Genomic DNA, 19,205 nt, shown 5'->3' with positions numbered 1-19,205 from the left:
CTTTTTCAAACCTTTTTTCTGTGATGCCTTCAATTTTTCAGTTCTTCCCACAAAGGATCCCTTTCACCCTATTGCAGATTCCTTCCCGAACCAGTGATTTTGTGATGCAAGGTGTGCTTGTCTGTGTGCACAGCTGGCAGCTTTCATTCCAGTTTAAACTCTTAACTTTCAGATACTTCTGATCAGTCATTTGCCTTATGTTTGTTTCCAGGCCCACAGTCATTCTAGAAGCAGAAAGAGTCCACACCAAAATTATAGGTCAGAGACTGAAGTCTTTTGGTATTTGATAGCTCACATGTGCAGCAGGAGAGTGTGTCTTGGCTCTCCTACTGCAACAAACTCTCCCCAAGCACCTTTTTAGCACTGTTGGAAACTCTTAAGAGTATCTTTTTCCCATGAAAAGTAAAAGAGATACTTAAGAATATCTGTTTCCCACGAGTTATCCAGCTAGTAACTCATGTTCCAGACACTTGTTCTTAATGGTATTAAGTGACTTTTCTTCCTTTTACTCTTGTTGATAAGCACTTTGAGAATTTTATTGGAACTTGGAGAATTTAATTGGAACTCTTGCTGACTGTGTGTGACAATTTTGTAGGGTTTCCAGTGAGTTATGTGCTCTTTTCTACCATCTGTTTTATTCTGTGAAAAAAATGTGTTTGCAATTTTTCAGGTCCCTTCCATTTGGTATGTTTGTGCCTTTTATTCTACTTGCTAGTTCAGTTCTGTAACTGTGAGCAGTGTTGTACTTGGAGATTCTGACTAGTAGAAATGCCAAAGTCCTATGAAGATCAGAGTAGGAGACTGTGGAAGAAGACTGTTTTCACTGTTACCAACTGGAGCTTTGAAATGGGAATAAACCTGTGTTTTCTGATGTACACAGGAATGAGCAGTGGCACCTGTTACTGAACAGCTGAGTCTGTGCTATTTAGGTGAAAGTTGGTCATTTAAACTGAGATACCTTGAATAAAGTAATAGAACAAAGCTTCAGTGCTTTTGTTTTCCTAGATCTGACAGAAGAGGGAAAGGATGAAGCTTGCAAACTTGATGACTTGCACAAAAAGCGGAGTCTTCTGGCAGCATATTGCAAGTTAATAGTGTATAACGTGGTAGAGATGACTGCAGCTGCTGAGATCTATAAGTATTATGTGAAGGTAATGTTTTAGATAAGGTTTTTTTTCCTACCAGTGCATTTTAGTTTTTGAAAGTGTCTCCAGTGTTTGCAAAAGAGGGTGTTAAATAAGTGTTATGGCTCAGAGTCCTGGGATAATCACAAAAGAATCAAGCAGGAGTGGGGCAGAGCTCCTCTCTTGGTTCCACAAAGGTACCTCACTGCAGACAAAGCAACTGAAAATTGAGGAGAGGATGTGTCTGTCTGGACATCTGCTCCTCAGCTTCTCCAGAGAGGCCACTGCAGAGCAGCAGTTTATGGCTGGAGAGTGATTCACGTGTTTAGGTTCTCACCCTGAAGTGTTCAGCTTAATTCATACAGCTCACACAGTGCATATGGAGGTGCCTAGATTTCACATGAGTCCCAGGGTTTAGATGACCAGGGTTTAGCCACTCTGAAGGGGGTTTCAGGAGGACCAAGATCATCGGAGTGGGCAGTTTCCTTGAGTCAACTGACAGAACTTTGGAAATACCTGAATATGAATCTTGTTCTTTGCTTCATTGGCAAGCACTAGTAAAGTGCAGAAAACTCCATATTTAGTGAGGCTTTGCTTTTTTTAAAGAATTACAATTAATTGTGAATTAAGAATTGACAATCAATTAGTTGTTAATACTTAACAATTTCAGTGTAATTTTGATCCTCACATTACTCTTCAAAGAGCATACCATTGCTTTGCATATGAAATATTATAAAAGACACAGTTTTCATCTTTTAACTTGCATGTTCTGAAATTGGGAGTGTTTTAGGAACTTCTTGTGTCACTTGAACAGTCATGTGGTTTGTGTTCTCCCAGTGCGAAAGAAGGGGAATGCTAACTCTCAATTGTTTTGTTGCTGTTAATAGACCTACAGTGATTTTGGAGACATAATTAAAGAAACGTTAAGCAAGACGAGGTACAATGACAAAATTCAGAGTGCCAAGACACTGATTCTCTGTCTGCAGCAGGTAAGGTTAAGATAAAAGCAAGAGGCTAGGGGCTCTTATGATACCTGTATTCACAGTGAAGATTTTTACCTCCCATGCCATAATTATTCAAAATCATTAGAAAACCTAGTGACAGAATTTACTTCCTTTCCTGCACTTTTTCTATGTATATTGTTTTTGCATGTCACAATTAAAACTCCTTTCAAATCATTACCCCTATCTTAAAAGGTTCTTTTGTCCATGATGTTTTTTGGTCATGTTTTTAATCTTCAAGTGCATAGTATATTAGAACTGATGTGAGATTATGAAGTGTTTCTTGGAACATGATGTCTCTTAATAAATGTTAAGGATCTTACGTTGTGTTTTATGGACTACCTTAATTCTTTCTCAGTTTGAGGACCCATGGATGTGCCTGTGTCTAGCCACTCCAACTCCCCCTGTATTTTCAGCTTTTTTTTTTTTTTCTGGATGAAGGTGGTTTGCAGCTCTTCTGAAGGGTCTCAGTTGCTTGCAGCTGCTGACTGATAGCCAGTTAGCTATTTTAGCAGCTGCTTTTGCCAGCTCTGCCCATGGCCAGAGCTGCTTCTAGCCTGGAGTCCTGCTGTAATCCAGAAAGCAGGCTCCTCCCGAGGATACTGACACATGAGCTTTGCTTATTTCACACATATTGCCAGGGGCTTAGATCTGTGAACCAGCCCTTGAAATCTGAGCTTAGATGAGTCTAAGCAGCATTTGGCTACATATATTCTGCTGACATAGTCAGGACTTGGCGTTTAGGTATCACATAGACAACAGGCCCTTTTTGGCCTTTGCCTGACCTTGAAAGTTAACAGGTTGACAAGAACAAGCTACTTCCATATTCTATTAGAAAAAAAACCCCAAAGCACAGTTAATGGAGCTCAAGATGTGTTTTTGACCTACTCTTACTCTCCGAAATGGGACTATGATGCTGCCAGACTTGCAGCTTTGTATCTGCACTGTGCTACTCTGAAAGCATCTCAGGCAAATTAGGCCTCTGGGGCTTGGTTCAGAAGCCCCAACAGGAGATGAGGTCAGTGGGACCATCATCTTCAGGAATCAGTTTTTTGTTTATACACATAATATTTTTATTTTTTAGTTTGTGCCTGTCTTAGGAGCACAGCAGTGTGCTTTGTGTCAGTTCCTTGTCGTTGTTCCATGCAGTGCTTCAGAAGCACATGGCTCACCCGCTCTTCTGTGAGGCTTCTCTCTGTGTGAGGTGGCTGTGTCTGTCTCTCTGTCTGCCTGATGCTTTGTTTGCCTGTAGGATTACCTGTGTTTGCTTATCTGAGACTTCTCTTGCAGCTGTTTCAGACACATGCAGAAAGCCAAGACAGCAGTAATGGTGTGGACTTCTCCTCTCCTTCCTTTGCAAACATCAAAGAACTTGCTCGTCGCTTTTCACTAACATTTGGTTGGGACCAAGTGAAATCTAGAGAATCTATAGCCATGATACACAAGTATGTGCCATGTAGCATCATGTTGTCCGTGGTCATTGCTTTTATTAGTTGTCTCTTTTATCTGTTTTATTACTCTGTTCTTTTCTGTTTTTCTTTCAATAGGGAAGGGATTGAATTTGCTTTTCAAGGAGCTACTGGAGTAGATGGAAAATGCTTGCCTCCTAACTTGAGCTTTCTGTTAATCATCAGTGAATTTTCCAACAAGCTGCTGAAGCCAGACAAAAGACTAGTGTAAGTTCAGTTCTCATATACCATCATACACAGTTTGTGATTTGTGTATCCCTCTACAAAGGACACTTGAACTTCAGCGTGGCAGAATTTGCTCAAGGGCACTTCAGAGAACCTCTGAAATCAGTCTGCCCTTCAGGCTGTTAGTTTGAGACACACTTGTTGAATTTTGTAGTAGTAGTTATTTCAGATTGTATCTGCAATAAGCATTCTAGATTTTTCTTACACATAGTTGTGGCCACATATGGCAGTTCTTCTGAAGGAAAGGCTGTTAATTTGGTGGAAGAGATTTGTGACTTGACTGGTTAGTGGAGTGGCAGGAATGCTATTCTGAACAGAAAAGTAAATCAAAATACTGTGGAAGAAATAATGCAGGGATCATTATTTTGTAATTATCTATTTCCAAAGCTTCCGACCTCAATTATGTGAATTCCATGGAACATATTTGGAATAAAAATATATGTGACACTCTTCATTATATAGATATTTAAATCCAAGAATTTACTGTTTACACAGGCATGTGCCCTGATCCAGTGGGTCATGTTTTAAATACTTACATTTAATGCTATAAGAGTCATAGCTTTGTTTTTGTATCAGTAGGGTATTATGCACCTGAATGGAGAGATATATGGGTATGTATCTTATTTCCTTCTTCACCTGCCTCAGCTCTGATAATTTTTGAGATGGAAGTAACATTGTTCCTTCTATTTGACCTTTAGCATTACTTCCTTAGTCAGTGCTGTTCATTTGGATCTGGATCTCTGCACTTCAGAGATACTTCCAGGTATTTCCATTTTTCTGAAAGCACATTTGAAGATGTGGGACAGTAAGACACACCTGCCTTTCTGCATTTCTGAGCAAATCACTTCAGTACACAACAAGAAGAGTTTTACTTTTGAAAGGAAGTCAGCAGAAAGGGAGGAAAGCCAACTGTCACATCTTTCTGAGCTCTGTGTAACTTGCTTGTTCCCATGTCACTTTGTCTTACATTGGAGGAGAACTTCCATGGGAATCATCAGCCAGGTTTTATGTAACATGGGTCAAGAATAGTAAATGTCTATTTTCCTGTTACTTCACATGACACAATTTATTAATGATTGCCATCAACACAATTAATTTGAAAAAACTGATTCAAAGCTGGAGTGCAAAATGCAGAAGAAAAGTAGTCAACATATAATGATTGCTGACCCATAATCTATGGATATGGATAACTTCATTTGCTATTCTTGCATTTTTCTCAGATGAGAATCTTTGAGATCTGCTACTAAAATTGGTTTTCATAGAATCCATAGGACTCAAGGATCATCTAGTCCCAACCCCCCTGCCATGGGGAGGAACACTTTCTACTAGATCAGGTTGCTCAAAGCCTCATCCAACCTGGCCTTGAACACTTTCAGGGATGGGGAGTGCAGAACTCTCTGGGCAACCTGCTCCAGTGCATCACCACAGTCCCAGTCAGGAAATTCTTCCTAATGTCTAATCTAAACTCACACTCAGTTTAAAGCCATTTAAAGCCTTTTAAAGCCTTCTCCTATTTCTACATTCCGTTATAGAAAGTCCCTCTCCAGCTCTCTTTTCATCTCTGTTTAGGTACTAGAAGGTGCTGTAAGTCTTCCCCAGAGCCTTCTCTTCTCCAGGCTGAATAATGCCAACTCCCTCAGCCTTTCTTCATCAGGGAAGTGCTCCAGGCCCCAGTTTGGACAGTTATAACTCTGTCCATTGTTGTCTGTATTTTAAAGAGCTGTAAGCCTCTGTGGTCACACCCATGCAATAAGTAGATTCCTGTTAAACCGTCCTTGAAAAACGGTAATTTCATTTACCTCTGGGAGTTGTTTTTAATCAAACAAGAGGAAAATATTTAATTGTTGATGGGGCAGATCAAAGCTAAATCCTGATATTTTTTCCCTAGGACTATATTAAACCTCTTGATCAGAGGATATATTCTGGAAGTATATTCCTGAATGTATCAGATACATTTGATGCATTCAGGTAGGTTTATTCATGGAGAAGTTTTGTGGAGAATAACAGAACCTAGTAGGGAATGCACTTGACTTCTTACTGCTTTGGGCCTTCCATCTACTGCTTGGAACAAATGGGAAACAATAAAATTTGCTAGAAGGGAAATTGCAATTTATCCACAAGTACGTTCCTACTATATTTCTAGAATAACAGTTTCTATTCTGGGAGGCCATAAGTGCCTTGCAGAGACTGGAGATTATATTTCCTCTTAGAAATATTTAGGTTTAGCTCCATCATAAATTATTGGATGGAATGTTTTAGGTCAACATGAACTTTGAGAAACAAACATCTGGTTTTTTTCATTTTTCTTTTTAATCATAGGATTGATGTCCAGGTCTATATGTTAACATATGTGAACGTACCTGTAACAGATGAGATACAGAATATGGGCATTTGTTAGAAAGGACTATATTTCAACACCATGGAAGTATATGGACTTTAACCCTCTCCCCTGTAATTGCACAGGCTCTAGCAGTAAAATACCTGGCTTGTCAGTTGCTCTGTGCCACAAAATGCACACAAGAAATGAATTGCTGAATAGCAAGCAGCATGAAGGGCCTGATTCCTGAATCAGTAGGAGTCTTTCCATTGACATTGATAGCAGTTGGATTAGACCCTGAAACTGTAGTTACAATACGTGCTTGTTTGGAACCAACAAATTCCATTACCAGGGTTTCTTGATCCCTGGGGCCCCCAGAGTCCAGGACTCTAATTGTTTCAGAGCCAGTGCTTACCCTGACCTCCTCTCAGCACTGGTTTTCTTGTTTTGCAAAGCAAATGAAATGTCTGATATTTTCCAGGCCACTCTCCTAATCAAAAAAAAAAAAAATGTTGCACAGGCTGGTGTTAAAACCGTCACTTCTGGTATTTGCTAAGGTGGGGTCTGTTTTAACAACACTGGGCTTGATTTTAAAGTGATGGACTGTAGCTGAAATGTGGTGAATATCCGGTTTCTAATCCTGAGTCAGACTTTGGTTTTCTTTTCTTATTGTTATTAAGTAGGAATGGGTCAGAAAGACTTTGTTGAAAATGTCCTGTTTTTCAAATAAGAGTGTTTGAAGATGGCCTTTTTGCTCCAGGAAAGGTGCTAGCTTCACCTGGGATTCAGGAAGGCCCAGTGTCAAATCTCTGGCCTGAATCAGACAGAACAAGGATTTGAGATAATGTTTCCCACATCCCATGTATTGTCACAACTATAGAGCAGTTATCTGCTTCTTGCAAACACTTGACATTTTAGTGAGAGAACTGGATTGAGTTTGAGCTGGTAATATAGAAAAGTGGTTTAATTGGTTGTTATTTTTTTAAATTTTGACAGAACAGGCATTCATGGTATAAAACCCCCATTGCCTGACCTGTACTGTTTTCTGTACTACTGAATCACAGGGAGCATCTCTTGCCTGGGGTCTTCTTTGTGTTCATAAGGCAGAAAAGGCCACCAGAAGAAATGAATCCTTGAAGAATTTCTGCTCTGTTCAGGTTGCTACTGGCAGCAGCAATTGGCAGACTTTCCCTGCACAGGAAACTCTTTATAGAAGCTGATGTAGTTTTGTAATTTCTGGGGATCTTGTGTTGTTTCTAATGCTAAAAATTCAAGCACCCTTTTAGCTTTGAAGATGTTTGCATTTTAAATAGATAGTTCAGAGATATCAGGTATTTCACAGAAAAATAGTGCCCTCTCTTCAACAGTTCTGTTTGCACCTTTGGAGAGTAAAGTGAAAACCCTTTCTTGCAATACCTGCCCAAGATATTGAATGGAAGGATAGTGAGTTTCCTTATGCTTGCTTTTGTTTTTGTTCCAGGTACAGTTACTTACAGAGGTATGTAACAGAGCCACTGGCCTGCAGAGGAGACAAATGGCAGCCTTTGGTCTGGTACAGAAACTCTTTATTGTCAAATGAAGATGAGGAGAGCTCTGTCCTTGGCAGTTTGGGAGAGTGGCCCCCTGTGGGCTCATCTAAGACATCTTCTTTTAAAAGGAAATTGTCTAATGGTATGAAAACTTCCCAGTTCTTGATCAGCTGTATTTTTTGTCTGTCTGGAAAAACTGCTGTATCTGCTATTTTGCTTAGCTGTAGCAAATTTGCACATGCTAAAATGTATTTAATGTTTTGCATTAGCAGTAGAGTACCATGATGTGTTGGATATTGTGGACTTCCCAGTTTGAAGTGTGGTTTTTGCCTTCAGCTTTGTTGTTGTTACAGGTCCCTTGATCACTCAATAGCAATAGGGTTGGACTGAAGGGAATTCAAGATTATCTGAATTCTGCTGTGTACTAAAATCTGGCATTTGTCTGAGCCTTTGAGACTTGGTTGATTGCTTTTAATTGTTAACTTAGGACACTGTTGCTTTAGGCCCTGTAGATAATTGAGACAGGAGAGGTATTTCCAGAAGTTGATTCAGGTCTTCAGGCCAGATTATCTGGGCCAAATCATATTCTAGGGTTTTTCTCTCTGGTGAATTTCTAGGGAGTCTGTAAAATTATACTCCTACCTTAAAGAATTATATTTAGATGAGCTGCATCCAGGCTTTGGCAGCATTTATGGACTGCCCATCTGTAATGAAGTATTCATTGATGGATATGGTGGGACTTAGTTAAAATGTAATAAAGCTGTTATGAAAACAATTGCTAATAAACATGCTAAGTGTTATGGACATATGCAGTAGTATGTGGAGGAAAGGAAATTTTCCTACAGTGTCCTTTAGTTTCTTTCTCATTCTTTCTCATAAATCTTCTTTTCAATAACTTGCCTTCAGAGAGCTTGTTCCTTTGTATCCCCAAAGGCCCTGCTTTCTTGAGCATTACATAGACTCAGCAGTATTGATAGCAGTTATGGACCAGGGCCAAGTTCATAAATCTAGATTGCAAAAATGACCAGTGGGCAAATTAAATGGATTTTCTTTTAAGTGGCTTTTAGCTGTCTCTTTCAATAAGGAATGCTTTGCTCCAGATGTCCTTTTGAGCTTGGCCCAATTGTTTCTCTGCTGTGGGGAACATACTGGAAATGTCCATCTCAGGACCTCTGAGGGTGAGGCTGAAGAATGACTGTGTTCGCTCTCTGTTGCAGGGTCTGTGCCTGAAACCAGCCAGACTGAAGCAGGAAGCAAAGCCCCAGAACAGCAGTGTGTTTCCCAGGTGTCCTCTGCAGCAGGGAAAAGCAGAAAGAGGCTGAAATCTCAGGAGATGCACTTGCAGGAACGTTTGCCATTCCTTTGTCCAGGAGGGATGCGTAGAAGATACTGGTGAGAGTTTGATGTCTTACAAGCTCCTCCACCTGTTCTGGCATTGACAGTTGGGGTCTCCCTATCCACCTTCTGGTTTTTGTAATACTTCATGAGCTCAGGGTGTGTGCTCCTCCTGTCTTATGGGCTGTGTCCCAAGGACAGGTTGTGTTTTTTTGTTTCCTCAGTCCAGTATCTACATCTGCTGCTTTCTCCTGCCACTGTCACAGGGCTTCTGTGCTTTCTTGAAGTACTATCAGGTGTGCAGAGAAAAAGACAAGGATGGAGGAAAGTTCCCTGTCCCACTTCCCATGTCCAGATTGGAGATCTTAGGTGCTGGTTACTCTCTGGCTGTTGCTGCAGCCACACAATAAGTGTTTTCTGCATTTCTGGAAATGAAAGAGGATTCTTGTCTCTGCAGATCTGCTGTTAACCACTGTGTTACCCTGTGGCTTTCTTTTAGAGAAGTGTTGGTGTGCAGCATGCAGACATGCCACAGTGAAACTCCACACAGCTTGGATGTGAGAGAGGTGTTGCAGAAATAGGGAGTCTGGAGTCTACCTTTGAGCAATCAAAGTGCTCAGTTGAAGTATTTTCCTTTAATTCAGTTCATTTATTGAGGTAGTAGGTTAAAAGGTGAAACACAAATCCTGGGAAGATGCATGCTTTTCCAGGTTTTGGGACACTTGCTAAATGAACCTGGAGAATACAAGTAAAGTAGAACAAATTATTAAACATGAAGGTAGCCCCTGTTCAAACTAGTGTTTTGTTTCTGAACAGCTTTATTGAAAATTCCTCAGAGCATAACCTGTTTCATACTGGGAAATCCTAGGCCAGTAACTTTAGGCTACCTTACATGGATATCAGCAGCAGATCTTACTATGTGAAATTCCCTGCCATGTGCAGCCTCTGTTATGAGATATCTCAAGACTTAGCTATTTTTTGGTTTGTTTTTCTTTTCCAGCAAAGATGAGGTTAAGACAGAAGATGTCTCTGCGGAGGGTCCAGAAGACACAATTGAAGACGTTGATGTTGTTGGTACAGACCAGGTAATTCTGGCTGGTTTTCCAGCTCTGAGGACAGCTGTAGTTGAGGTGGGTCAGTGTTAGGTCAGAGTCTCCTGGGTAGCCATGCAGCAGCAAAGGGGTTGCTCTTTTGTGACCCTTTTCAGGATGAGAAAAGGAGGATGCCCTCTTCCCTTTCCAGCTGCAACTGTAGTTTCCTCCTTCAGCTCAATCTACATTTTAGAGGCAATCCTTACTGTAGTATCAAGACATCCTTAGGTCGTTTGTAAGGATTGAATGTCACTTAGGATGCATTAAGAGGAGGATCCCCTTTCTTTTTCCCCATACTGTGAAGCTTCCTTGTTAAGAGCTGTTTGCTGCAGTTGCTTCGCTTTACTGACACATTGCAGAGATGGCACTGCTGTGTGGCCTGCTGGGAATATCTGCTTCAGAAATGGTGTTTGCATTGTGCTCTTTGGATTGCAAGACTCAGAATGTGTCTGATCACTGGACAGCCCTGGGCTCTTGCTGGAGTATCCCATGTTTCTTGCCTTTTCCCTGTCATGGCTGTTGGGCAGATTAAATTGTCCCCGAACAAACTGGGGATTTGAAGGGAAGCATGAGAACATTGTGGGCTTGGAGTGGCAACCAGCATAGCCAAGGGCTTGTCTCATGGGCACTGATTGCCTTTGGGATCCAAGTTTGGCAGAGCTGCAGCTGTCTGCCTGGCCTCAGCTCAGCCCTGGACTGGGTCACTGCAGCAGGGAAGGACTTTTAGCCATTTGGGCCAGTGCAGTGCAAGAACTCAGGATGTTGTACAGCAGGGCCTTGTGGAGTGGCTGTACAAGGAAGGGGGTGGAGGGGAGAGAAAGGCCGTGGTTTATCCTGTGCTGCAGCTAATCACACCCCTTCAGCCCCCTAAAGGTTTCTGTGTCAGCCACTACAGGGGGCTGAGCAGTTCCTTCAGGTTGTTCCCCGTTATCTGCACTTCAGAACATAACTCAGTGTTTGGCAGACAGTATTTTTGCAGTGAGTCAGGCAACTCCTTGATTTCCAGTGACTGGTTATCTGGGATCTAACCACCACATTCGGACTTTGCATGATTTTTGTCTTTTTAAATGAGTTTTTGCTGTAAAGTTCAGCCAATTTTTTTTAACATATGGTGGGCTTAAATTTTTAAAGAGGACTACCTTTTCTTTCAGTTATATGCATGTTAAAATGAGAGAGTTTGGCCCATGTACTTGAAGCAGCTCCTACTGAACATAGATAATAGAAGAATTTAACTCCATGGACAAAGATCAAAGCTATACAGAAATTACACTACTTAGGCAGTATGGTGCCTTTCCTGTTGTACCTTTTCTGGGCTTTTTGGGATATGGAAATGCTTCTTGCCTTTTGTGGAAGCTGTAGCTCTTTATAAGAGCTGGCTCTATGTCTAAGTTGCTGAATGGTTTGATGCTGCACTGTTACTCTGATTCCTTATAGGCTCTTAAATGATATTTTCTTCAGAGGAGAGCACTGACTTAATCTCTTTTTTTCTTGTGATGTAGGACAGTTAAGACACTGAGAGGATGACCAGAAGTGAAGTACACGCTGTGTTTTTTCTGCAAGTTGTTTAATTCGTCAAACTGAGGTGGCAGGAGACATGGGTCACGTTGTCTCTGTGCCCATGGGCCTCCAGCCAGAACCAGCTTGTAGCACTATGGTTGATTTCTCACCATTGCTGGCTGTGGGCATTACTGAGGTGGCTGCTGCAGTTCCAGGGTTGGGCCTTCTAAGCATCTTTACTCAGCTGCATCCTCATCCTTGATGCTGCCTTGGAAAAGCTCACGGCTGCAGGATTGGAATCAGGGTATTGACAAACACTGAATCAAAGACACTGTGAACCAGGTGAGACAAGCTTGTCTGCAGCATGTGAGGCCAGTGCTCTGCTGGCCTGTTTTTTACTGTTTAAGATAACCAAATGGAGATGTGTGTGTTTCCTTGCACCCAGTGCAGGGGAGAAAAGAGCCTGGCTCACCTGTGAGCACTGGGACCTGCTGGCTGATGGCAAATGCCATTTCCTGCCTGTAAAATGGAAAACCTGGATCAATCATCTGAAAGTATTTCTGAATTCCATTGCTTAGAACAATGTGTTTAGCATCAGGACATGTTCCTGGAAAATCTGTGTGAAGGCTTCAGAGTAACAAAGAAAGAAACAACGGACCAGCTGAGTATTTTCCTCTGGAAATCCTTTGTATAGTGATCATGTGGTGTTTACTTGGAAAAATCCTGGAAAGACAGTGTAAATAGACTGTAAATATGGCCATGCATAAATAGAGGGTTTTTGCATTAAGAATTTGCAAATGATGGTCACTCGAGTGTTTCAGTGGCAGTCGGCTGGGGAGTGGGAGCTGCTTTCACTTACCCTGCTCACTGCTCCCTGGAATTGTACATTGCAGTGATCATATCAGCTTTATTTTTATATATATATATACATATATATATATATATATATATTTTGGATTGTAACTATGTAAAATAAACTACAGAACTATTGCTATCCATTAGTACTGAATGTGTAAGTGATACTCCCACACTGTGATGGAGAAAGAATGGCAGCAAATGTGTGCTGGCCTTTGCAGTTGTGTTATTCCACAGGCTGAGCAGGGAGTTCCAATGAAGATAGAAGTGAAAGCCATGACTGTTGCCCAGGTATTGAGTACACTGAAGTGGCCACAGTGAAATCCATGATTCTCCTTGTGCATGGTATGCAGGCTGACACAAGGGAGGTGATTCTCAGGTTCCTCTATGACTCCATCAGTAACTCCCCCTACCTGGACTGGGCTGCTGCTGTTTCCCCTCATCCATCTGTGGATGGTTTGTCTATCTAGGCCTAAGGACTCACCAGGTAGGCAGAATACAGCTTGACTAGGAAAACAGTTATACCTGGAACCACATCAAACATATGGATACTTTAATTTCTGTAACAGTGGGATTGGGATGGTAATTACCCTGCAGAGGCAAGGTCCAGTAATCCTCAAACTCATTTTAGGAAAAAGGACTGCTCTGAAAACAGCAGGATACATTCTATTTAGGAAAGGAGGGATTTGGTTAGCACAAGTATAATAGAGAGCAGGATTTAACAGGCACTTCATTAAACACAAAGTGGCAACAACAGCTACAGGCTCTGCAGAAGAGATTGACCCTGCACCATAGTGCTGTGTGACCGATGTGTCACTGCATCCTGGGAAAGCCTGTGGCTGTTTCCTGTCCAGTAACAAGCCCCCTTCTTGAGAAAAGTTTTAAGGTAGGAAAATGCATCTCTTCCAGTGTAACAGATGTTCAGGATCACCTTCTCCAATGCCAGTTGGTCATCCTTTCCCTGAGGGACCAGAGCATCACAGAAATGCTGTGTATCTTTACTGCTTAAAAGCCCCAAACCATGGGCAGGTTAGTGAAAGGGATCCAGCCAGCCCTGGAGAAATTTGACATAGGTGAGTCTGTATTAAAACTGAAATAATTAACCAAAATCCTTCAAATGGTATTACAATTACTTGAGTTTCCTTCAGTAAGGTTCACCAGCACTTCAGCAGTGAGTTTCTTGATACACAGGTGTGTAGGTTTGTGCAGGAGGTGGTATGAGGAGTTGAGCACAACAGGTTTCTCCCAGCTGCTCAGCAAATACTCTTTTGGATGAAGAAAAGCCTGCTAGAGGCTGATTGCTTTGCATATGCAGCTTGTTGTAATTACCCAACCAGACTGCATACCTGTGTAACCCATCCTGTGTTGAATGGCTCTTTATTAGCAAGACATGAATTGTGCGAAGTATGTAAAAATGACATCTGTGAAATTACATGTACGAAAATCTTTATTTGAAAATACAAACATGTTTTCTAAACATTTTAAAAGATCTACACTGCAACCAAAAAAATAACTTACATCTTTTTTACATTTTTTCCCAACAAAACCTGTTTAACAGTTACGAGTGAGGCAACAATTTCAAGCTGCTGTGACACTGATGAATATCCATGGAATGTGTCAATAGCAAACAAGCAAAGGGGAGGACAGACAAAATCACTGAATGCCCACAACAAATTAGTGCACATCACTGATCAAGTAACATTTATACAAAGGATTTTAAAAAAAAAATTGGTTCCTTCTGCATGAATTAACACACCCATTTTGGATCAAGTATGAACACTCAGACTTCACTGTTAAATAATCTTTTTATGATTAACATCAAAAAACCTGAAGTTTAAAAGGGCAAAATTAAAGTTGGGGCAAACAAGGACTACACAGAAAAGAAAAACAGCTTGTCTTGGGTGTTCACTTTAGTGTATTCTACTAATATGCACAGCTTGTCAGACAAAACTCTGCTTGTAAATGAATGCTGAACTGTGCACTCATTGTCACATCTCTTCCTTACCAAGGCATAAAACCTAAAAGAGGGCTGTCTATGAGCATGAGCACACTGCAGGTGTAAATTGTCTCCTTACCTCCCATACCAGGACAGAAACACCTGTTCGCAGGTGAGATGGAGATGGTCAGTGCACCACACATCAGCTTAAAGAGAATTATACAGTTCTCATAAAAACAGTAGATTACTTTTCTCTTAAGTCAAATATTGTTATTCTTCCAAAAAAGGAATTATGCAACATCTGAAAATAAATATTTTAATCTATTTTACAAACGATAAACTATTGAATAAATACAAAAATCTCATCATTCCATATAAATGCACTTCTTTTGCTTACAAGGTAGTGTAGTGATTAGATATTTTTAGCACAAAACTAAAGAAAGTGTTTCTTTTCCCATTGATATGTTTCAGTGGGGAAAAAAACCCCACTGAAAAGTATCAGTGTGTAGCAGACCTGCTGCAGACTGTCCCTTCTCTTCTGCAAGTGCTGACCATCAGTAACCTCTATTCAAAATCCTCATCATAGCCATATTCATCCAAGTCTACATCAGCCAGATGGGAAGGCATTTCAAAAAATGGTCTTTTCTCCATTTGATACTTTAGAACACTGGCCTTCTGATGGTCTACAGGACTCAGTTCTGCTTCATACCTAGAAGCAGACAGAAAGAAAAAAAAAGAAGAAAAAAAAAAGAAAAAAAAGAAAATGAAAGAGTCTAACTATGCCAAGAAGTGCCTAAATGTTGGAACACTAACAAGGCAGCTGCAGGAAAAACATACTTCCCAACATTTTATAATAAGCATAACCACAACAGCACCAGGGTTCTGTAATAATTCCCTGAATTTAAGTTAGCTTTCTCTCCTATCACATGCTGAACTTCCCAGTATGAAATGCAGCTCTACTGAAAGAATTCAAAGCACACACTGACACACTGCTCCACTGACCAGGTCCTGGGTTAGAGTGACTCACATTCATGCATGTCTTCCCAACTACTACTGAATTTCATCATGTTTTTACTTAACAGGACTGTGCAGAGAATGAGCTTTAGATACTGCATTTTTGCTCTTTAAAACTGCTTTATAAAGGCATTATGTGCTCATCAGCTGTTCTTTCAGAGAAAGACATAGGACAAAGTAGTTAAATACTAAGACTCCACTGTGCACACTAAAATAGAGCAGCACCTTGAGTTTCTCCCATGAGTTCACCACCGATTTAAACAGAAAACAAAAGTCATCTGAAGGTTCAATTCACCAAGTTACGAATTTAAAAACAAGGGCTTATAAAAAGATGCATATTCTAGAATAAGAGTTTTGGGAAGGAAGTGTTTATTCTTTTTTAAATAAATGATAGTGGTGGTGAGGCTGTATTTTAGTAGAGAGGATTCATATTAACTGTCCTGCTGCATTCTTACCCGTCGTTCCACTGCTCACTTGCTGCCTCTTCTGCTACCAGGATATCATACTCTTCAGCAGCATATTTCTCCCAGTCAGAGACCTCTTGACTTTCACCTTCACCATCCTAAACAATCATGTTGCATGTTAGGCAAAACAGTATTAATTCATTAATATAAACAGTATTAATTGCTAAGCATGTAGCTGTAAAGACTCTTAAAGTCTCATAACTCACCCGCAACATAGAGAACTGATCCTTCTGTTCATGGTCAAGGTATTTTTCAATGTTGAAAAAAGTATCAAAGAACACATTTGTCAGCTTACATCGCTTTAAATCATGCAGAGTAATTTTTCCTGTAAAGAAGATTATGAGATAAGATTACTAGAGAGAAAATTATTACATCTCAAAAGTGGAGGAATCAAAAGGTACTTTATCACTACTCAGTCATCGCTGCTTAGCAACATTTGTCACTGATCCTTAATGCAATGGGAAAGATGCAAACAGATGAAATACATACCTAGAGATGTGCCCTTCAAAGTGTACAAAACTTGAAATGGTTCATATTTTTTCCCTTGCTGTGGTTTTCATATCCCACAGCCTGTCAGAATGTTGAAGTGAGATGCAGTCTACATCCCTCAGCTATTAAAAATCATTTAAGGTATTTGTTTAAGCTTCCTCAAAGACAGAAGTCTAGTGAGTTAGCCATTCCTTCCCAAGGAGTGCTTGGGTAGCAGGTAGGAATCTCCTATGGCAGCAGCCCTCTCTCTTCCCTGACTTGAGCAGATAAATGTATGACAGACATGACACTGTGTGACTATGCTTCATACAGATGAATTTTTCATAGAGTCAAGGTTGCCACACTTGTCCAGTCTGATCAATATTTACTACTTGAGAGGAAAGCTAAATGCTCAGAGGTGTTTTGTTTGATTTTTATAGTGTGATACTTTAAAGACTCAAATCAATGGATGTGTTAAGCATTAGAAACATTTGTCAGGTTGCTCAGAAATGTTATCCTGTTTCAAAGCTGAATATTGAAGCTTCTGCAGAAAGGCTAAAAAATATGAGATACACAAGGGAAGACAGATGACTATCCTTACAACTCCCCTTTATTGATTCACCTGGAATACAGACAATCTTCCATTGTTAATCAAATAGGAACTAACTGAAGATGTTATGGAATATGAGTTCAATAAAAGCCAGACTTGGAACAGTATTTCCTCAGCATACTGTCCCAGCCTCTAACAAAGTGTAACTCAAGGACATCACAGGGAAGCAAAATCCAAATCCCATTTGTACATGGTTGCCACGCTTGCATCTGTCATGAAGGGCCCCAGTGTGTTCTGCTGGCTCGTCACTGGTGCTGCAGGAGGACACAAATCCCCCGTGGCACCTGTGCCCTATCTGTCAGACCCACACAGATGGCTGGTGCACAGAACCATTTCAAGTGGCAGCAGCTCTCCACAAGCAAGCAAATGATTTGAATCCTAGTTACATAAGCTCCCAGTTTAAGTTAGACTCCTATATTTGGTTCATTGATTTGCTCTCCAGTTTCCATTTATTGCAATGGGAGCTCAGACACGCAACACTTGTGTAGATGCCTACCACTGTCTCTCAAACACCAACAAAACAGGAGTAAAATTTAAGTAATTAATTCAGGTCTCCAGAAATTCAAGTTTGCTTTTTTGCACACAGAGCATTCTATAGAAAATGTATCACAGTTTAGCCATACTTTATGAAAGTGTCTTCTTTTGTTTCGAAGCTACAAAGTGAAACATCAGTTATGCTGCTAGTTTTTGTATTAGAAAACCAGATTTTTTCTTAATCCACCTTTTAAACATAATTCAGTTTAAACTAAAAAAAAAAAAAACAAAAAACCAAAACAAAACAAAAACAAAAAAACCCCAACCCTTCTCAACTGGGTTTCATTTTTGTCACCCTGAATAACTCATCTTGGTTGTGTTTGATAGTCTTCTTTTATTATCCTCATGACATTGATGCATCTCATCTATCTTGTTTCATTTCAAATGTAGAACAGAAATATTATTATAAAAGCCTTTCAGAAGCATAACATAAGATTGGAAGGGAACTACTGAGTTCAGGAGGTGATTGTGAGCAACCATAAAACATAAATGTGCTTCTCAGAGCTTGGCCCACTTCATTTTAAATGCCCCCTAGCCGCCATGCATTACACAATGTTGGTCTAAGACTTCATTCCATTGATATCAGGGATGGAGCTTTCAGATGAATCACACTTAATATTCCTTCTTCATTTACAATTTTTATCTGCCTTTAGTGATGTGCTTTCACTAAGCAAATCCATTTAAACTTGTTTAAATAAGAATATCAAGCTTTATGTTCTGATTTTGAGCCATTTCAATTCTCTCAGCATGCAAAAAATCCCATCTCAATAAATGACAAGTGCCTTAAAAAAATTAAGTTTCTTGTAATTTAAATATTCTTAATACTAGAAAGAAAGTGGGCAATAAACCTGACTTACTTGGTTGTCTAACCATAATTGTATTCTTAAGTTTTTCTCAAGTGTAAAAGGTAAACTGAAGTTGTATCAGCTAAAGATGATACCATGTCAAATGCAGGAGAGTAGAATGCAGGTCAAGGAAAGTTCAAATGTGAAAAATAGGTAAAAACTCAGAAAAGTTCATTATTCTGTTAATTTTAATCCCCCCTTGTCATGAATTTCCTAAGGGCAGGCTTCCAATGTAACCGAAGTCAATACTGGTCTAAGAGACAAACACGGTTTAGAAACTGTTCCCTCCAGAGAAGCTCAAATGAGCACTGCAAGAGGTGAGAAATGGGTGAAAACCATCAAGAGGTTTTCCTGAGAGCCTCACCTCAGCTAGATAGTGACACGGTTTTACTCAAGGCTAAATGTGGCTACAATCACAAAATGAAAGCTGACAAGGAATTTTAAAGCAGCATATTAAATTTTAGTATGGTAAGAATGCCTGCCTGCTGTTGGATGACCAATCAATTATTAAGCTTTAACAGATGTCAGTGAAAAGAAAACCTCAAGGCATTTTGTTTGTATGACCAAGTGAGTGCTCTTAAGACTGCACTAAGTCCAGAGAAACAAGATGGAAAAGGAGTTTATTACCTTCATGTTGTGGCTTTACAAGATCCAGCATCTGGCACAGGCAGTCTTCAAAAGGCAAAGGTTCTATGGCCATGTTTTCTAATTTTTGGCACTGTTCTTCATAAAAATATTCCAATTCATACATAGACAAAGCACCATCACCATCAAGATCCATGCAGCGGAACCAGTATTCAATGCTGAAATTCAGTCATTAACAGCAGAGACAAACTTACTACAGATTTTCAAGAATTCATGTTGCTTGTTTCAAAGGCAAAACTAGATTTA

At 40.2% G+C, this 19,205-nt stretch overlaps 2 protein-coding genes across 3 annotated transcripts in view; one reads left to right on the top strand and one right to left on the bottom strand.

Annotated features, from left to right (window-relative positions):
• The window catches only part of LOC132069980 (cohesin subunit SA-2-like), a 59,256-nt gene extending 45,433 nt beyond the window's left edge, over positions 1 to 13,823 (top strand). Inside the window, exons 26-33 of the mRNA XM_059466499.1 lie at positions 1,006 to 1,151; positions 2,012 to 2,113; positions 3,416 to 3,570; positions 3,673 to 3,801; positions 7,617 to 7,807; positions 8,883 to 9,057; positions 10,001 to 10,085; positions 11,591 to 13,823. Coding sequence (XP_059322482.1) covers positions 1,006 to 1,151; positions 2,012 to 2,113; positions 3,416 to 3,570; positions 3,673 to 3,801; positions 7,617 to 7,807; positions 8,883 to 9,057; positions 10,001 to 10,085; positions 11,591 to 11,599 — 992 coding nt within the window. The 3' untranslated portion in view covers positions 11,600 to 13,823. The remainder of the gene's footprint in view (positions 1 to 1,005; positions 1,152 to 2,011; positions 2,114 to 3,415; positions 3,571 to 3,672; positions 3,802 to 7,616; positions 7,808 to 8,882; positions 9,058 to 10,000; positions 10,086 to 11,590) is intronic.
• A 49-nt stretch (positions 13,824 to 13,872) lies between these two features.
• The window catches only part of LOC132069981 (serine/threonine-protein phosphatase 2A regulatory subunit B'' subunit beta-like), a 44,967-nt gene continuing 39,634 nt past the window's right edge, over positions 13,873 to 19,205 (bottom strand). For both annotated transcript variants that reach the window (XM_059466500.1, XM_059466501.1), the window contains 4 exons: positions 18,942 to 19,117; positions 16,064 to 16,182; positions 15,849 to 15,955; positions 13,873 to 15,088 (listed from right to left, as the gene is read on the bottom strand). In XM_059466500.1, coding sequence (XP_059322483.1) covers positions 14,944 to 15,088; positions 15,849 to 15,955; positions 16,064 to 16,182; positions 18,942 to 19,117 — 547 coding nt within the window. In that variant the 3' untranslated portion in view covers positions 13,873 to 14,943. The remainder of the gene's footprint in view (positions 15,089 to 15,848; positions 15,956 to 16,063; positions 16,183 to 18,941; positions 19,118 to 19,205) is intronic.

The sequence above is a fragment of the Ammospiza nelsoni genome, chromosome 2 (assembly GCF_027579445.1).
Source record: "Ammospiza nelsoni isolate bAmmNel1 chromosome 2, bAmmNel1.pri, whole genome shotgun sequence".
Taxonomy (NCBI): domain Eukaryota; kingdom Metazoa; phylum Chordata; class Aves; order Passeriformes; family Passerellidae; genus Ammospiza; species Ammospiza nelsoni.
This window is presented reverse-complemented; position numbering and strand designations above follow the sequence as displayed.